Source organism: Accipiter gentilis, chromosome 1, assembly GCF_929443795.1.
Source record: "Accipiter gentilis chromosome 1, bAccGen1.1, whole genome shotgun sequence".
NCBI lineage: Eukaryota > Metazoa > Chordata > Aves > Accipitriformes > Accipitridae > Astur > Astur gentilis.
In genome coordinates this window covers 369,458-385,700 of record NC_064880.1, presented here as the reverse complement: position 1 = coordinate 385,700, position 16,243 = coordinate 369,458, and the positions used below count along the sequence as shown (strand labels likewise).

The window sequence follows — 16,243 nt, the reverse complement described above, 5'->3', positions numbered from 1 at the left end:
TTGGGATATGCGTCACTGTACCTGCAACAAAAGTTTTCAACGTAATTTCTTTTTTCATTTACCTCTTGCAGGGGCTGAATGTATTTGGAACTCAAATGTGGGTGTTAAGTCGCAGACCGCGTGCTCTGGGGTGTCATTCTTATTGGGCCTTTCTGTCTTTTTTGTTTTGCTGCCCAAATGAGATATCTGGAAAAAGGCAAGAGCTCTCTTTTCCTAAATGTCCCACAGGCCATTTCAGCTCTCAGAGCAACAGGTAACTTGCCAGACAGCCTTCTCTGGCTCCTGCACCCTGTCCTTTATACTGATCTTCAGCATTCAGATTCATTAAACATTTCCCTGGCTGGGCATTATGGAGTAAATTTGATGAAGCAGCTTTGTGTTACGCTTTACCCATGAAGCCATCGTTTGCTGTAACTTTCTCTAAGTAGGCCTAATTCATTTGCTGACACACTCCCATACAAGACTGGGGAGGGCACGTGGGGAGAGGAGCTGCTGCTCGCTTCTGGGGCTGTTGCTTTCTACATTGCTTCAGCACGTAATGATGCAACCTCCTGTATGGTGTCCAAGTAAGTAACACAGTTCGAAGGGCAGAAGCTTTGTCTGGCTGGAGCAATCTGGGAACTGGGACGTAGCTCCCGAGTGTCAGGGTTCAAAGGTCAGAGTTGAAATCATCTTCTTTTCCTGATCTGTGCGTCAGCACCACGGCTTGATTCACACACCTTAGCGGTGGTCATCTCGATTGCACGTGCTTTTTCTGTCCATCTGCTCTTCAGCAATTGCCGAGGGAATGACTTTGGCCCTTAGAGGCGCTTACTGCCTAGAGGAAATGTTATTTGAGCAGGTTTTTGTTGAAGGCTTCACAGTGCAAAAGCAAATTTATGGTCTTTGCAATTCTGTGCATGGTTTCAATAGCTGCTGACATAGGATGGTACTTCTTGTTTAGAGCCTTGCAACAGCTGGAGCCTGTTACCCTTTCTGGTGCTTTCTGGCTTGCAGCCATGCATCACTGGAACTGTCCTCGCCTCCAGTCCCCATGCAGCTGGGGGCACTTCCAGAAGTGATCCAAACCAGCATACCAGTGCCTGTAGACCTCTGGAGAGGTTTGCGTACCATCCATCAGCACCTGGCCTGCTGGTATTACTTGCTCTCAACGCGCTTGTTTTTTCTGCTATTTAAAAAAAAAGAAAAAAGTCTCACTGGAAGTCTGCCAGACTGGATTGAAACATCTTCTCTAAGAACATCCTTTCTGCTGTACCATTTTATTAATTGCCCTAGTGTTCTTTTTCTTAGAGCAGTTTATTAATGCTTGTAACTGCAAATGCTACCCTTTGGCCCTTTTCCCTTGCCTGAATTTAAGAGCGGAAAAGTACGAACCAAGGAAGATCACCTTCTAGCATGAAGGCAATGCTATATTGTTCACTTCTAGCAGCACTTACTCAGTGGGTTTCTTTTTCAAGGGTCCTAATTTGTCCAAACTTCTTCCCTGGTAAAACTGTATTTTTGACTGCATTTGAAAATTTAGAGGGTTCATTACGCTGAGCTTTAATGAAGAGGGAATACCAGCCCTACACTGAGTGGAGGGTATTAACACTTCATACAGTTGTAACAAAATCAAATCGCAGTACCACTGAGTAAGGAACTTACTCAAAAAAGAAAAGAAGTGTTAAATGAGGACTAAAAGGACTTCTAAGACACAGGAAAGGCTGCAGCACAGACTCTCCAATAAAGAATTTAATTGGTTAAAAACAATTAGTTTTAGGTTCTCCTGGTAAAGCAGTTCAAAGGCTTGTTTAAGAACAGTTGTTTTAAATGACAAAATGAATGGATTACCTTGGGCTGGTATCTCGCTTGATGCGTATGCGTGTTATGGCACACCACTTTTAGCCCTGGGTTGGGGAAGAAGCAGGGGCATTCATAACACCACTTCAGTGCTTCCTAAGCGCCGACCTGGCCATGGATTTGCTCAGTTATTGGTAGCAGTTAGAGGTACTTCAGTTCCACTTGGGCTGTGCTATGCTGCAGATCCCACAGCCCCCGGGAGAGGGGAGAACGTCTCTGGCCTCCCAGTGCCGGCTCTTCTGAGTGTGGAGGAGAGATTGTCAGCCACAGACTGCAGGTCTTCATACCTACCAGGCAGTGTATTGTACAAATAAAGGCCTTAGAGTACCTACCTGTGCTCCTGTTTTTAATGTAATACATGCATAATTATGTGTACTGCACACAGAGGTTAGTTTAATTAAAAAAATGTGGTAGCTTAGTAAACGTGGATGGTCATCATCTTGAAGTGCAAGTTTATAAATGCTGTGGAACGCAGGGTTTGTTTTAAGCCATTACATACTAAACCGCATCTTTCAGTAATGTACCCATGATGCATTTCAAAGTCTGTAACTTTGCTGTAGGGAAATTCTGTATTAGTATGTGCTTATGTTTTTAAGCAGTAATTAACATTGCACTTGCAACATTTTTATAAGCCTGAAAATCTGTAAGCCGATGTCAAGCACACTTGACCAAGGAAAGCATTGCATACTTCTGAATAGGATCTGTACTAGTGCAAATGTTGAGCGCTGCAGCAATTAACTTCTCTTGGCATGTGTGTTCCAGTTAAACAGATTCAATAGGTCTGCACCAGTACAGATACTGCATGCTGTAGGTTGAAGTTTGCAGCAAAGCATGTCTTGCATTCTTCCAGCAAAAGTGCTTTGTTAGTGTAGCCCTTGCATGTTGAAGTGCTAAACTAAGGTATAGCATGTCTCAGTGAAAGAGCCACCAGCTTATCTAATGTGCATGTTCTCAGTAAGAGATCTATAATAACAGGTTAATTTTACGTTACAGTACTGAAGTGCAACAGAAAACATTTGGAAGTTGCACTGCAAATCATGCATTAATTGATGGTATCTTGAACACAGTTAATCTAAGCCTTAAAAATTGCCTAGTGCACAGAGGCACACCACATTTTTCTAGCACAGCAGGGATCTTGGCTCACCTTCTGCTTCTAAGCGGTGCAGTAATAGAAATTTTAGTAATAATTTCAAGGGAGAGGCTGCTTTTCTGCTGCAAGAAAAGAAAGAAAACAAAATATACTGAGGTTGATCAGTTTGTCATTTGTGAGCTGAAGCCCCCACTCCCCTGATGTCAGCAGGAGACATTTTTTAGACACCAGCTTGCGCAGAGCCAAAATTTCCCCATGGAAAATTTCTCTGTGAAGCTGTGGCAGGCATTTAGGCTTGGCACAGCACTACCCAGGCAGGAATTCAGAACCAGTTGTGCTGCTCGCTGCCTTGCCCCTTCCTCAGCCCGGGAATCAGAGCACTTCTTGGCATCTGGGAGGGCTGCACTGAGGCACCCCTCTGCCAGACTCAGATTTCAGAGGAGTGCTGTTGGCCCCTTGGATGTGGGTCTTCAGCCTCTGCAAAGGGCATGTGCATTTGGACTAGCAGAGCCCTCTGTCTTTCCATACATGATATTCTCAAACACTTTGGTGGAATTAAGGTAATTAGCAAAGGTCTGACTTGCATGCTGGTTAGTGTGATTTATTCATTGACTCCTGTTTCCCCCAGTTTCACAAATAAAGAGAATGCCTTTGAGTGCTTAGAGCTTTGAGTCAGCTAAAACAAGGAGTTAGAAGCAGACAGCTCCCTTTTGACTGTGATTCTGAGTAATAGTACATGCAGAAAAATGAATAAAGGAAACAGTGAAATGGAGGCATATTTAGAGAGGTCAGTTTGCAGCCTTCAGTGTATCGTCCTATGAGCAGGCTGGCGCAAGAGTCAAAAGAGGATGTGTGAGTGGAAGTCAACGTACAGAAGCTACAAACTGGCATTGCTGCCGTGTAGCTCTCCCAACATCTTTTGCTATCTGTATTTACTTAGGCTTTCTTAAAGTCATTCACCCTTAGTTGGATTCTGGTACACAGACTTGCAGCTCTGACACAATTCTTTGTACCATACCTTCGTTATTTGTCCTTTCAAGTTTTTGCGACATCAGTTGGGCACATACATGCTCTGCTAGGTCACCTTAATGTAGGCCGTGTTCTGCTCCTTTTGGGGGGTCCTCCCCTCGCAGTAGCAGAGGGGAGGCATGTGGAGGCAGGTGGCAAAGGGATTGCACTGCAGAAAGGAGCTCCCTGCAAAAGGAGGCAGAGCCAAGCTGCCCCGAGCTCAGCTGGGCACCTGCCTTTGGGTTTAGGGGCAGCATGGGACGTCCCCGTGGATTTGTTCTGGCTCCTTTGCAGGGAGCCTTCACTGACACACAGCCAGTTTGTCAGCCGGAGCAGAGGATTGCTGCTACTCCAGCACCAATGCCGAATTCTGCTTTACTTGAACTGTAATTGAAGTTATTCCCTTCTCTTCATCCTTTTAATTCAATTTTTAATTATTTCAGCTTTCAGCTATGATTTAGTTCTCACACTGATAAGTGCTAGGGGAGGTAGTGTATTGCATGCATTTGAAGAATTGAGAACTGAAGCATTAGGCCACATCTAGGGAGAGTGACTCTTCCACGTTGTAGGTTCATTGCCCTTGGCATGCAGCGTCCTCCACTGCTGGCTGGGAAAAAACATGAGTCTGCTGCCAACAACATGCTAGATGTAGCTGCTAGCAGCTGGAGGAAGCGTGAAGTAAATTCTCTTTCTTCACACCCGTACCGGTTCTTCCGCTCGCATAGAAACACTTCCTTATGTGACGTTCTGTATCAACATCACGCTGCCCCTGTAAGTACAACTGACTGATTTTCCCCTGCTGCGCTGGGCACGACATCAAATTGTTCACGCTTCAGCGATGTATGGAGAAAAGAGGTCAACACTGAAAAGCCCCTTTGCCGCAACAGCTGGAATAGCGGGCAGCTGCAAAATCAGTTAAGGAATAGCAGTCCCACAACTCCCCAGGCAATTAAATAGGCCAATACCAGAACAAAGTCCAGCTGTAGTTACAAATACCAGGAAAAAACCAGTAGCTGGAAATAAGTATATCTTTCCAAATGTGTTTTGTCTTGGATTTCTAGCAGACCATTCTTGCGCTTCCAACTGTTTGTGGTGTCAGGAACGTATTGCCCTCCTGTCATTCCTCTGGGAGCTGGCTCCTTTGCACGGGAGGTTAGAGCGAGGAATCATTTTGGGTTTTTTCTGTCTTGAAAGAGAGTTGCGACGGAAGTGTTATATAGCTCCTCTTTGTTTTTTCAGAGTGAAAGAATTGAAAAAGGCCAAGGAACTTGAAGATACGCAGCAGCATCCCGTAGCAATGTGACATTGCTTTTCAGACTGTTTTCATTTTCTGTTTTTAGCAGAGACATGCAACAACAACAACAAAAATACCCACTGCAGTTCTGGAAATACCAGCTGCAGGATTTTAACAGTAATGTTTTGGTCATTGCATTTGCACTTTCATGGACAACTTTTAATTTGTTCAGCAAGACATCTTGGAACTCAATCTTCTGTTGGATCATGGGGAAAACAAAAGACACCAGGAGGAAATTGTGAGTTGCTTCATTCTCCAAGAAGGAAGAAGCGATTAATTATCCTTTTCATATAGGGCTGTATTAAACAACATGTGGAACTGTACAAATATTATACCAAAAATATTGTTAAGAAAAGGTGGGAATGCACAAGCAACACAAGAATGCTGTTCCTGCACCTGTCAGTCATCTCCAAGAAACTGAAGCTTTGAGAGTCTCAGTGGAGGGGCTTAGATCAGTACATCTTTATTGGGTCCATGCATCCTCATTTCCTTCGCACTTCTGTCCTTTGTGTTTTATTTAAATCTCTACAGCACACTTAATGCAACTTTTTAAATCTGCAGGTTTTTAATACATCCCGTGGGAACTTACAGAAGGGGTTGGTGTATGAGATAAACGGGTAATGCATGAGGAATGGAGAGAGCAGCTTAAGCAAGTTTTAAAAAGTTTTTTTGGTATTTTTACTAGAACCTGCAAACATATCAATTGTCATGTACTTTCTCTCATATTCAGCACTTTATTTTCTAGCCTTACTTTCATGTACTATTATTTGAATTAAGTTCAGAAAATAATTTGTAAAACATGTAGCTTTTTATCTTAAGTACTTGTCAAACCTCTTGTCATTTTGCAGAGTCACATACATATGTTGCCTGGACATTTTATACCACCTAAAGATCAGAGTGGTGCTGCATTCTGGCCAGTAAATTTCTTATTTTGGCTACTTCATCAAAATCTGGGCAGTTTCTGTATATATAGAAGGTAGAAATGGAAAATGAGAAAAAATATTTGAAAGGGAATATATTGATTAATTACTAAATATTTTATTCACAAAGGGTCAATAACTTGGCAAGATAAAATTATTATTTGTATAGTTTTGTCTGAATGAACGAGAAGAGTGTGGATGTATTGTTTGTACATATTGTATATATTAAAACAAAGAGATATGTGCATGAACTCAAGAAAAAGAAATGAACAAAGCAAAGCATTAGTGGCTATGGTCTGTAAAATGAAACAAAAACTTTATTTCACTATAAGAAACTTTATTTTAAATGTTCTTTAGAAGAACATTTTTGCTAAAGCATGACTAAATGGCAAAAAAGAGCTACTGTATTTAGACTTAGGAAAAAAAGGCAGAGCAACATTACTTTAAAAAAAAAAAAAAAAAAAAGAAAAAAAAAGGATATGTTTACATTTGATTTTGGCTACCAGGAGTTCGGTTTGGTTGGATTTTATTTATTTATTCCTTCCTTCTTTTTTTTTTTCCCCCGTCTTTTTTTTTTTTTTTTTTTTTTGCCAATGGTGCCAAGTAATGTGAATGCTAATATTGCTTAAGAAAATTAAGTTACTTTTGCAAAGCAGATAATCATAAGAGTACAAAAACCGTATCTAGCTTAACACCATACACTCACTCCAATAAAGAACACGTAGAATGAACATAAAATGAAAAAAAAAAAAAAAAGAAATAGTACGAAAGTAGAAAATATGTTTCACATTTTCATATCTCCTGCTGGAAGTCAGAAAATGTAATAAAAATTGCACAAAAAATTTTAAAAAATTCAGTAAAACTTAAAAAAAGATGCAAACTGATCTTGTAGGGGTGTCATGGTATATTGCTATTTCCACATAGTGAGGAGCCAAAGAAATTAGATTTTTTTAAATTGAACTACTAATTTAAAACTGTCACAAATTCTCGACAATGGGAACCAGGTTCTGATCTTTATTACACAGGAATGTAAGGGAAGAAACTCCTGAAGTCTGTGTCGTTACTGTGGGTTATGTACGTGTGTCTGAGATCAGAAACTGCTCCTCTGTGTTTGTTTTGCTTGTGGCAGTTTAAAATCTCTGAATGGACTGGTGTAAATTTGAGATTGTTAGTTTTGGAATAGTTGTTCTTGCTTGATCCCGGCCACCAACTGCAATGTTTAAACGCAAGGCTTGTTGTGAAGCCTAAAAATATTCACACATAAGAAGCTTTTAAACTGGTGTCTTTAAAAGAAGAGTAAAAACAAAGATTGTGGCAAAAAAAACTGGGGTCAGTGCTCTTGGTGCCTTTTCTATAATTGTACCTGTTTTTAATTACTTCTTTTCACTGCCAGCATTGAATTACAGTAGATGTGCTATAGCTCATTATCAGAATTCTCTTGTACATTTCTGAACTGCTGCTTTATGACCTGATTCAATTTAAAAAAAGGGAAAAAAAAAAGAAAAACGAACGGTCTGGCGCTCACACTGTGCCTGTGGGCAGCCTCATAGCCTCGATTTACAGTATGGAATTGGGACCTTAACCGTTAAATTTTCTGCTTGCGCAAAAACGGAACAGGAGACGCCGAAGAATCTCCTTTGGAATGAATTGGAAATGCTCTGTATTAATACTGGAAGAACTCTGACATTTTGAAACTGAAATGTTGCTTCCCATTAACCAATATGTGACAATATAGAATCGACCTTTTCCTAACAAGAGTAGTGACCTCAGTGGAAATGTTTTAACTCCCTGTCTTTACAGAAAATGATTCAGTAATATACAGAGCTATTTCAAATTACTCTTCCAGATCCATGGGCCTGGTGGTGTATCTACTAATCTAGATCCTGCTTCAGCCAAACGTTTAAGCCTGTACTTGCTGTTAAACATGCAAGCGATTCCACGGGCGCAACAGAACTACTTGCATGCTTGAAGCCAAGTACAGCTTCCAAGTGCTTTGTTGTGTCGGGCCATAACCCTTCAGTGTATCACTGGGGAGTTAGAAAGACTCCCCCTGCAGTGAAGTGATTCTGCTCACCCGTTTCTTGGTTGTGGAACTTACATTGTCACGGAAGATAAGTAAGTGCAGCTTTCCGGGAAAATTCAAATTCCCAAGTGCCAGGAGCCAGATCTTCTGTCTTCTGATAATGGAATTGCTCCTTTGTGAAACACATTCGACAGCAGTAATACTGTGTGAAAGAAATACAGAATATAACATGAACCCCCTCTCTGGTTGCACGCTTATGGCAGTTCCACACAATAGCTGGTGCCCAATGGGGGGTCCCCAAGACTTGCATGTAAAACTAGTATAGATGTCTTCTCTTTTGTAAGTTTTATTTTTGTAACCGTGCATGTAAAGCATCACTGAATCAATGGATCTGTTGAAGAACTCAGCTGCTGGAACCATGCAAAATGTTTTGAATTGCCCTTAAAATATGGAAAATGTTTTCTGAATGCTTTATATTCTTTCTGCTGTAAATTAAAAACAAAGAAAATTTCCCCATACAAAGTGTGCGCCTTTCTTTAAACATGTCTCTTCTATCCTAGTTGAAAAGCATGATGTAGTCCTTTAGTCACTGTACGTAACCATGAAAAAAATCCGTTTCTTTTACTATACATGGCCTGCTTGTAAGTAGCATCTCGTTTCCTGCGGGTTATAATCTGAACAGTCCACAGCCTACCCGCGAGCGGGTGCGCAGCCCCTGGAAGTGTGGTGGGATTCACTAAAGGCAACAACACAACCCCTGGACCTGCAGCCCTTTCTGCTGCTGTATTCCAGTGTGTAACCTTCGTCTGGTGCGTAAAGCAGCATGTTTGAGAGGAACTCTCTGTTTCTTGGGCAGCGAACTTTTCCAGGTCCCCTGCTGAAGAGTGCCGCTGCCCAGTGGTGCTCTGCAGCTCCCGGGCACAGCACTGCCAGCCCAGTCCTTCTCCAGTGCAGAGGCCAGCCCAGAGCTCCATGACACTGCTCAGCACTACTGGCTCACACCTGAGGCCCTGCCGGTGGCTCCCGCGCTGGCAGCTGCTACACAAAACCTGGACACGCCAGCCACCCTCTCTGTTTCTTCCCCCCAGGCCCTCGCCCCAAGCAGAAACTTCTCCTTTTGAGTGTTGTCCACACTGTTACAGCAGAAAGGAAAACTGTTTTAAAACCACACAGGCTGGGTACTCATCTGCCCCTAATATCCAAGCGTCAAAGTACAGGTTTTGCCAAGATGACTGTAACTACACAAAAGCATTAAAAATCCATTTGTCCTTAAAATACAAGTTCTGCCCAGCTGCAGCTAGCAGAACTTTGCTGGAAATTGGTTTTCAAGGCAATGTGCTATGATGGCATTTCAAATTTGGAAACGTTCTGTGAAGTCATGTAAGGCAACATAATACTACAGATTTGTAAATATTTCACCAGCCCTTAGGTGGCCCCAGTTCCGATTAGATTCTCTAACACAACTTCAAGTAGTTCTATATAATAGTATAAACATGGCAGATAGCACTCACCTATGGATGACTAGCTTTTCTGAGATCAAATTATTTTCAGTTCCTCTTCAGTAGACAATCACTTCCAGGGCAGGGCGTATGGGCTTTTCATGAGAAACCCTGAACACCTAGTAGAAGAATGCTAAATCCTACATTGTGCACAAAGCAGAGGCGAATCTTAGTAGAATTCAAGAGGCCTGCTGATGCAGGAACCTATGAGGTCACACTTAATGACACAGTAATACTAACAACTGAGACTTAGTAACTGTTGCACTGAACAGCTGTGTAAGTTACATGAACCAACCCTCAGTAATGCCACTTTTGTACCTGACTAAAAGGCAGGCTAGCCTAGCAGGGAGAAACAGCTCTAATAGATTAATCACCTTGTTTCTGAAGGACTATGTTAGTACTAGTATGAGTAAGTTCTTCCAAAACTCAGGACTACAACAGAAGATGAGATTTCATTAGGAGAGTTTCTTCTGGACTACAGAGAAACATGTTTAATTATGTTTCTCTTTAAGAAAAAAAATAATCAGCATTTTACTCCCTGATTTGCTCACAGATAGTTCCCTGATTTTCCATTTTACATGCCTGTTAATTCCTGGGTTCGCCTTTGGCATCGTGGTGGGTTGACCCTGGCCAGAAAGTAAGCACCTACCAGCTGCTCGCTCACTCCCCCACCCTCCCCCGTTCTCCCCAGAGGCATGGGGGGAAGAAAATTAGAAGAGCAAACATGAGAAGAGAATGCCTGGGGTGAGATAAAAACAGTTTAATAAATGAAGGGGGGGAAAAAAAACCCAACAAAAATAAGAACAAGTGATGCAAAGGCAGGCAGTCGCTACCTCCCACCAGCAGCCGCATACCTTTGAAAGACCACCACCACCACCCCCCCCAGCTTTACTGCCGAGGATGATGTTACCTGGCGTGGAACAGCCCTGTGGTCTGTTTGGCACAGCTGTCCCTGCTGTGTCCCCTGCCAGCCTCTCACCCCCCAGCCTGCTCACTGCGGGGGGGGGTGGGCAGCATGAGAAACAGAGGCGGCCTTGATGCCACGCAAGCGCTGTTCGGCGACAGCCAAAACATCAGCATGTTATCGACACTGTTTTGGCCACAAATCACCAATTTTGGCACCGTACAGGCGGCGACGAAGGACATCAGCCGCATCCCAGCCAGGCCCAGTATAGGCATAACCCCGCCAGGTCTCCGAGCCCAGCTGTACTGGGGGCCTTTGGTCATGCCAGGACCCCTTCACAACCAGCGAGAGGGATAAGAACGAATCTACCCGCCGCGGCAGGCCTTCACCCTTCAGCATCTTCCACTCGCCCTCAGGTGACGACACGAGGCCCGCACCCAGGCGTTTAACAAGAAAAAAAAAAGCACGTACACTTTTTGCACCACATAAGCACAGCGCTGCCTCAAAATCACCTCGTGTCCCCGGCAGTTCGGGCCAAGCGCTTGCTGCTGAGGCAGCGTGACCGCACCACTGCTGTGAGGGCTGCCGCACAGAACCGGGGTCTCTCACAGGCGGTCCGCAGCCCCGAACTGTGCACCCACCCGCGCTAACACACAGGGGGCGGCCGGAGGAGCCGTGTCCTGCCCAGGAACTGGCTGGGGGGGGGGGGTATGTGGACGGGTGGGGGGGTGCGCTGGTGTGCGCGCTATCAACTACATTGGCCTGTCCCACGCACCGAGGCCGCTGCAGGGGACCGAAACCACCCCCTCCCCCGCCCCCCGCCCCCCGGCGGCGCCTGACACGGCGGTGACAGCCCCACCCCCACCGCCGCGTCCCCCAACGGCTGCCCCGCGCGCTCCCCGCCCCGCGCCCGCGGGGGGGGGGGGCGTGGTTTCTCCGTGGACAGCCCCTTTGGAGGCGTGGTCCCAGGCTGCCGCCCGGAGCAGAGCATCCGGGCCCCGCCCAGGCACCGCCTTCTCTGTCGTCACTTGCTGGGCGCCGCCGAAGTTGCGCGCAGTTCCCGTTGGGATCCGCCCGGGCGCGCTCGCCGTGTAGCAGCGGTCCGACCTCCGCCGGCAGGATGTGAGTGCGGGCCGCGGGAGCGGGGGCCGGGGCCGCGGGAGCGGGAGCGGGAGCGGGGGCCGGGGCCGGGGCCGGGGCCGGGTCAGGCCTACTGCGTAGCGCGGTGGCGGCTGGCTGCCGCTGGGACGGCGCCGCCCGCGGGCGGGGGCTTCCGGGAGCGGGCTGCGCCTGTAGTCGCGGGGCGCGGCCGGCGGCGAGGGGGCACGGCCCGGCCTCGCCGGCGGCAGGGACCGGTGTCAGGACGCTCGGCTTCTGCCGGGGCGGGCTGGCCTGTCCTGGCGGTCCGCGGGGCGCTGCCGGCCCCAGGCCTCGCCCTGGGAGCGGCCGGGCAGGGCCCCGGGAGCGCGCTTCCCCGGGGCTGGGTCGGTGCTGCCTTTGGCCCCTCTGCTCCTGGGAAGAGGTTTCGCTTCCGAGACTCTTCAGCCTGGGATCAGCAGCGAAGCAGCATGAAAGGGTGACTTAAGTGCCGGAACAGAGGAGCGGGCTCTGTGGTATTACACGTGGACTGCTCTTGAGCCCTGGCGCAGGCTTCCCCGTTTGCTCGCCGTGCGTGTGCGCGTTTGTTCTCGCCAAGTGTAAATTGGAAGTCAGTGTGCCAATACAGCCAATGCTCAGATTCGACTCTTTAGGGTATCGGGGTGAACGAAACAAACAGTACGCGCTTCTGCGCAGAGGACGTGAAAATGCAGAAAAGCAAATTGAGCACAGATAGCTCTAGAGTTAGGCAACAAAAGCTTGCCAAAGCGGTGAAAAGGGTATGAACACTATGTACAGAGGCTCTGTCATCCATTACAAAGAGGCAGGGTGTTGCAGCTGGTAAAAAGAACTTGGGCTGCCTGAGGTAATGAAGTCAAAGCTGACCAGAGGTAAATTGTTGTATATGCCGAATGCTTTCTCCTTCTTGTGCTTTCTCTTGCTCTGCGTCAACTGTTTCAAAAGAATAGAGACGGAGGCAGCCACTGGAAGAGGACATAGTTAGAATAACCATTAAGTTTCTGTATTTAATTTTTTGTAAACTACTGTTTGGATTTGTGTTCGTACTAGAAAACAAGAACACCCCTGATCCCCAACTCTTGAATGTTTGAGCCCTATGAACCACTATAAGAGTTGTCATATGCTTTATTGTAAACTATACTATTAGCAAGCCACTGCTGTCTTTTAGCATGTCAAGCAATTTGTTGATGAGATGTTTAGGACACTGTGTGACTTGCCCCTATTGTCGGTTGTTAAAACATCACTTCTCCAGTAGGCAACTGCCCTCTATTTATTCCAGGGGTACAAGTTCCCTGTTTTCAGGAATGTCAGATAACGTGTACTCTAAGCATATCCACTTAAAACCAAAACCACAGCTTATCAAAAGCTAAACAGAATAACAGTGACTTTCTTTACTGCAGGTCAGCCACTGCCCCTGGAAGCTCAAATATGGCTGCTGGCAGTAATCGTCGTCTTCAGCAGACTCAACACCAAGTAGATGAGGTAAAAGTCTAGTCTGATAGCAGCGTAATGATTTTCCTTCAGGAAACCTATATAATGAGAAGGGATATTTTGGCCAAAGCAGTTTCCCCTTCATATAATTAAGTATAATTCAGCTTGCTTTATTACACTTGTCTTAACTGTTGCAAAAGTTGGGGGGGGGGGGGGGGGGGAATCCATTCAGTGGGAGTGGGGAAGTAAGAGAGAAGTTACCTGCATCCAAACGTTAGCTGCAAACTCGGTGCTTGAGGATTTGGCTTAAGAAAGATGAAAACCTTTGTTCTTGAAGACAACAAGCTTTTTTCTCAGCAGCAGCAATGAAGGCTGACCACCAAATATGAGATGCCCACATTTCTGGGGAGACCAAAAACCAGGCTGGCTACCAACAGTACTTTTTGACATGTGGTTGACTAGCATGTTAATATGCCCCAACTTCTTTTGAAGCAAGTCAGGAATTATTTCCTGGGTTTAAGGGAATGCCAGCACAACTGGCACTGCTGACATTTTAAAGTAGGTACTAGGGGCTTCCAGCCGCAGGTGAATTATGACTGGATACACTAAAAGGCAATAGCTTCTACTTCTGAGAAGAGAACACTGAGTACCATGTGTTGCTATCCGTTGCCTGCAATTAAGTTCCACAGTGGGTGATAAAACTAATAACTTACTGTAAGCATTAAACCGATGTAGGTTGTTGACATCATGAGAGTGAATGTGGACAAGGTGTTGGAGCGAGATCAGAAGCTGTCAGAGTTGGATGACCGTGCTGATGCACTGCAAGCAGGAGCTTCCCAGTTTGAGACCAGTGCAGCCAAGCTGAAAAGAAAGTATTGGTGGAAGAACTGTAAGGTAACCATGGCTTGTATACTTACACTGTGCAGTACTGCAGCTAACACTATTACAATCAGCATCTCAAAAGGCAGAAGTGGCTTTAGCCAATGTTATTTAAGTTACACCATCCATTTTTAAAACATGGCATAGTGGTTAGGTGAAGGAACCAAAAGCTGGATTACCAGCTTTACATGCTGCTTGATTCAAGACTTTGTCTGAGACGGTAACGGCCAGAGGGAAACAACTCGGTAATCTGAGGCTTTGGGGAACAGGAAGAAGGCAGCCGACAATGCATAGGTTGAGTTAATGCAAAGGAAGTATTAGAAAGCCGAAGGAGCTCGCTCAGGCTCCTGTACTTGTAGTTGTTGGCGAAGGTTGGAATCTCCTTTGGTGAGCAACAAAAACAGTGAAAGCTGTGGTATAGGGTAAGAGTAGAAGTGATGTTTAATAGTTCTTTACTCCCGCTTGTGTAGTCCCCTGAGACAGGCCTTGCGTGGAGACACAGTGGGGAAAGAACTTGTTGGTCTGTTTTGCCTGTGTGCACAGCCTGCCGTCTCTGAGTGGTGATGGTGAATCGAGCTTGCTTACTGAAGAAGTTTTACTTGCCATGTTAGATCTAGCGCACGGTGCAAAAGTACTTTCCAGGGGCTGCTTTCCTGTACCCTCAAGGCCAGTTGATGCTACTGCATGGTTTGTAGTAAGTGTTGTATGGCTTTTTTTCACAGATGTGGGCAATATTGATAGCTGTTGTTCTCATTATCATCATCATCATTATTGGTAAGTTTCCCCAAAATTGGGATTTCTCATAGAGTTGGAATAGATGGTGTTAATTCACTGACTGGTACAGTTTAAATCAAGCTAGGATACTCAAAGGAAAGAAGATACAACATGAATTTGAAATAGCAGGGACTGCTTTAACAACCTGTGGCTGTAATGGGTGGTAAACTGTGATGGCTGTGGGAGCTCCAATAGCTGAGTCTCAGACGTGTGTGCAGAGTGAAACAGGTGAAAGCAAATATAGCAAGGACTAGGAAAGCAGGAACAGCCTCTGTTGGTTGTGGGTTTTTTTTACAGCTGCATGTTGCAGAAGTAGAAGGAGAAATACCATCTGCCTCCCTTGTCTGAGAACTGGTTTTCATCTGCCCCGGCTTCTGGCTAGGCAAATCCTTTTTGGTGTGGCAGTTCCAAATGCACTGCCATAGCAGACAGGCATTTTTCAAGTGGAGACTTTGCTGCTGGGTGAAATGATACTAGCGTTGGGTCAGGCTAGCAAGCCAGGGGACATAGAGTGCAGTCTTTGGTTTGAATTCTCATGTAATCCCCAAGTATTTCATGGGAGGACAGAGTTTCAGTTTGTGCTGTAATACGGTAACAAACACTGCAGTAACCGTTGGCGACAGCCAGGCAGTCCTGGGGCAGAAACACCAGGTTGCAAGCACGAAGGAAAAGTAAAACTAGGATAACCACCGTGGGAAGCTCTTAAATCCCTCTCTACTTATCTCTAGTAATTTAAATTCTGAAAATGCAGGATTGTTGTGGTAAGGGGCTGAAGGAGACTGTCCAACTTCTTTCTTCTTTTTGTAGTCTGGAGTGTGTCTTGAGTTACAGGAAGAAACTCGAATCAACCGAAGGTGCCTATCTTCAGCCTCTCCACTTCAAACCTGCTGTATCTTCAGCCCACTTACTGCTGTTTAAAGCAAAACTGTTTTGATTACTGAAATGTTAACTAACTTTACCCGGTTGCCTTAAGACACTCCTATCATTAATTACTAACAAGCACAGCCCACCACTTGCCCCGTGCCTCGATGAACTGGGGCACGGTGCCGGTGAGGAGGATCTGGCTCTAGAGTTTCCACGGTCGGTGCTGTAACGGGTCGCGGCCTCTGTACTGGGTCTGGGGATTTATGGCCTTCCTCTTCCTCGTCCTCCTGGCCGGCTCTGTGGGCTGACCCGTGCCTTGCGAAGGGGGGGCTGACCCGTGCCTTGCGGGGGGCTCCCCCCGCCTAGCCCTGATGAAGCCGCAGTTCCTAGCCGCGGAGGGACACCTCTCCACACACACGCACACACGTATTCTCCTTCCCCCCCCCCCCTCCTCAGCGCTAACGCTCGACGCGCCGCCTCGCTGCCTCCGCCGTCCAGGAGCCGCAGCGGGCGCTGCCCCGCGGGGCGGGGCCACTCGAGACCGAGGCTCCGCTCTCGGCCGGGCCCGGCCCCGCCTCCGGCCGCGGGGGCGGAGGGGAGGG

The 16,243-nt window shown here is 46.1% G+C and overlaps 2 protein-coding genes across 9 annotated transcripts in view; both read left to right on the top strand.

Annotated features, from left to right (window-relative positions):
* Positions 1-6,911, top strand: part of CAMTA1 (calmodulin binding transcription activator 1) — a 322,967-nt gene extending 316,056 nt beyond the window's left edge. For 4 of the 8 annotated variants that reach the window (XM_049803043.1, XM_049802953.1, XM_049802770.1 and 1 more), the window contains one exon: positions 5,177-6,911. In XM_049803043.1, the coding sequence (XP_049659000.1) occupies positions 5,177-5,240 (64 nt within the window). In that variant the 3' untranslated portion in view covers positions 5,241-6,911. Of the gene's footprint in view, positions 1-71; positions 254-4,506; positions 5,153-5,176 lie in introns of those variants that run through there. The other 4 variants (XM_049803126.1, XM_049802598.1, XM_049802515.1 and 1 more) reach the window with 4 other exon arrangements.
* Positions 6,912-11,596: 4,685 nt separating this feature from the next.
* Positions 11,597-15,749, top strand: VAMP3 (vesicle associated membrane protein 3). Its single transcript, XM_049810681.1, has 5 exons — positions 11,597-11,699; positions 13,094-13,175; positions 13,860-14,018; positions 14,726-14,777; positions 15,585-15,749. Coding segments are annotated over exons 1-5 (312 nt in total). The 5' UTR covers positions 11,597-11,697; the 3' UTR covers positions 15,602-15,749.
* The last annotated feature ends 494 nt before the right edge of the window (positions 15,750-16,243 follow it).

Excerpts from the sequence above, each read along its gene's own strand:
- VAMP3 (XM_049810681.1), top strand. Across the intron at positions 13,176-13,859 it reads CTCAACACCAAGTAGATGAG|GTTGTTGACATCATGAGAGT; the intron begins GTAAAAGTCTAG and ends AAACCGATGTAG. Across the intron at positions 14,019-14,725 it reads ATTGGTGGAAGAACTGTAAG|ATGTGGGCAATATTGATAGC; the intron begins GTAACCATGGCT and ends TTTTTTTCACAG.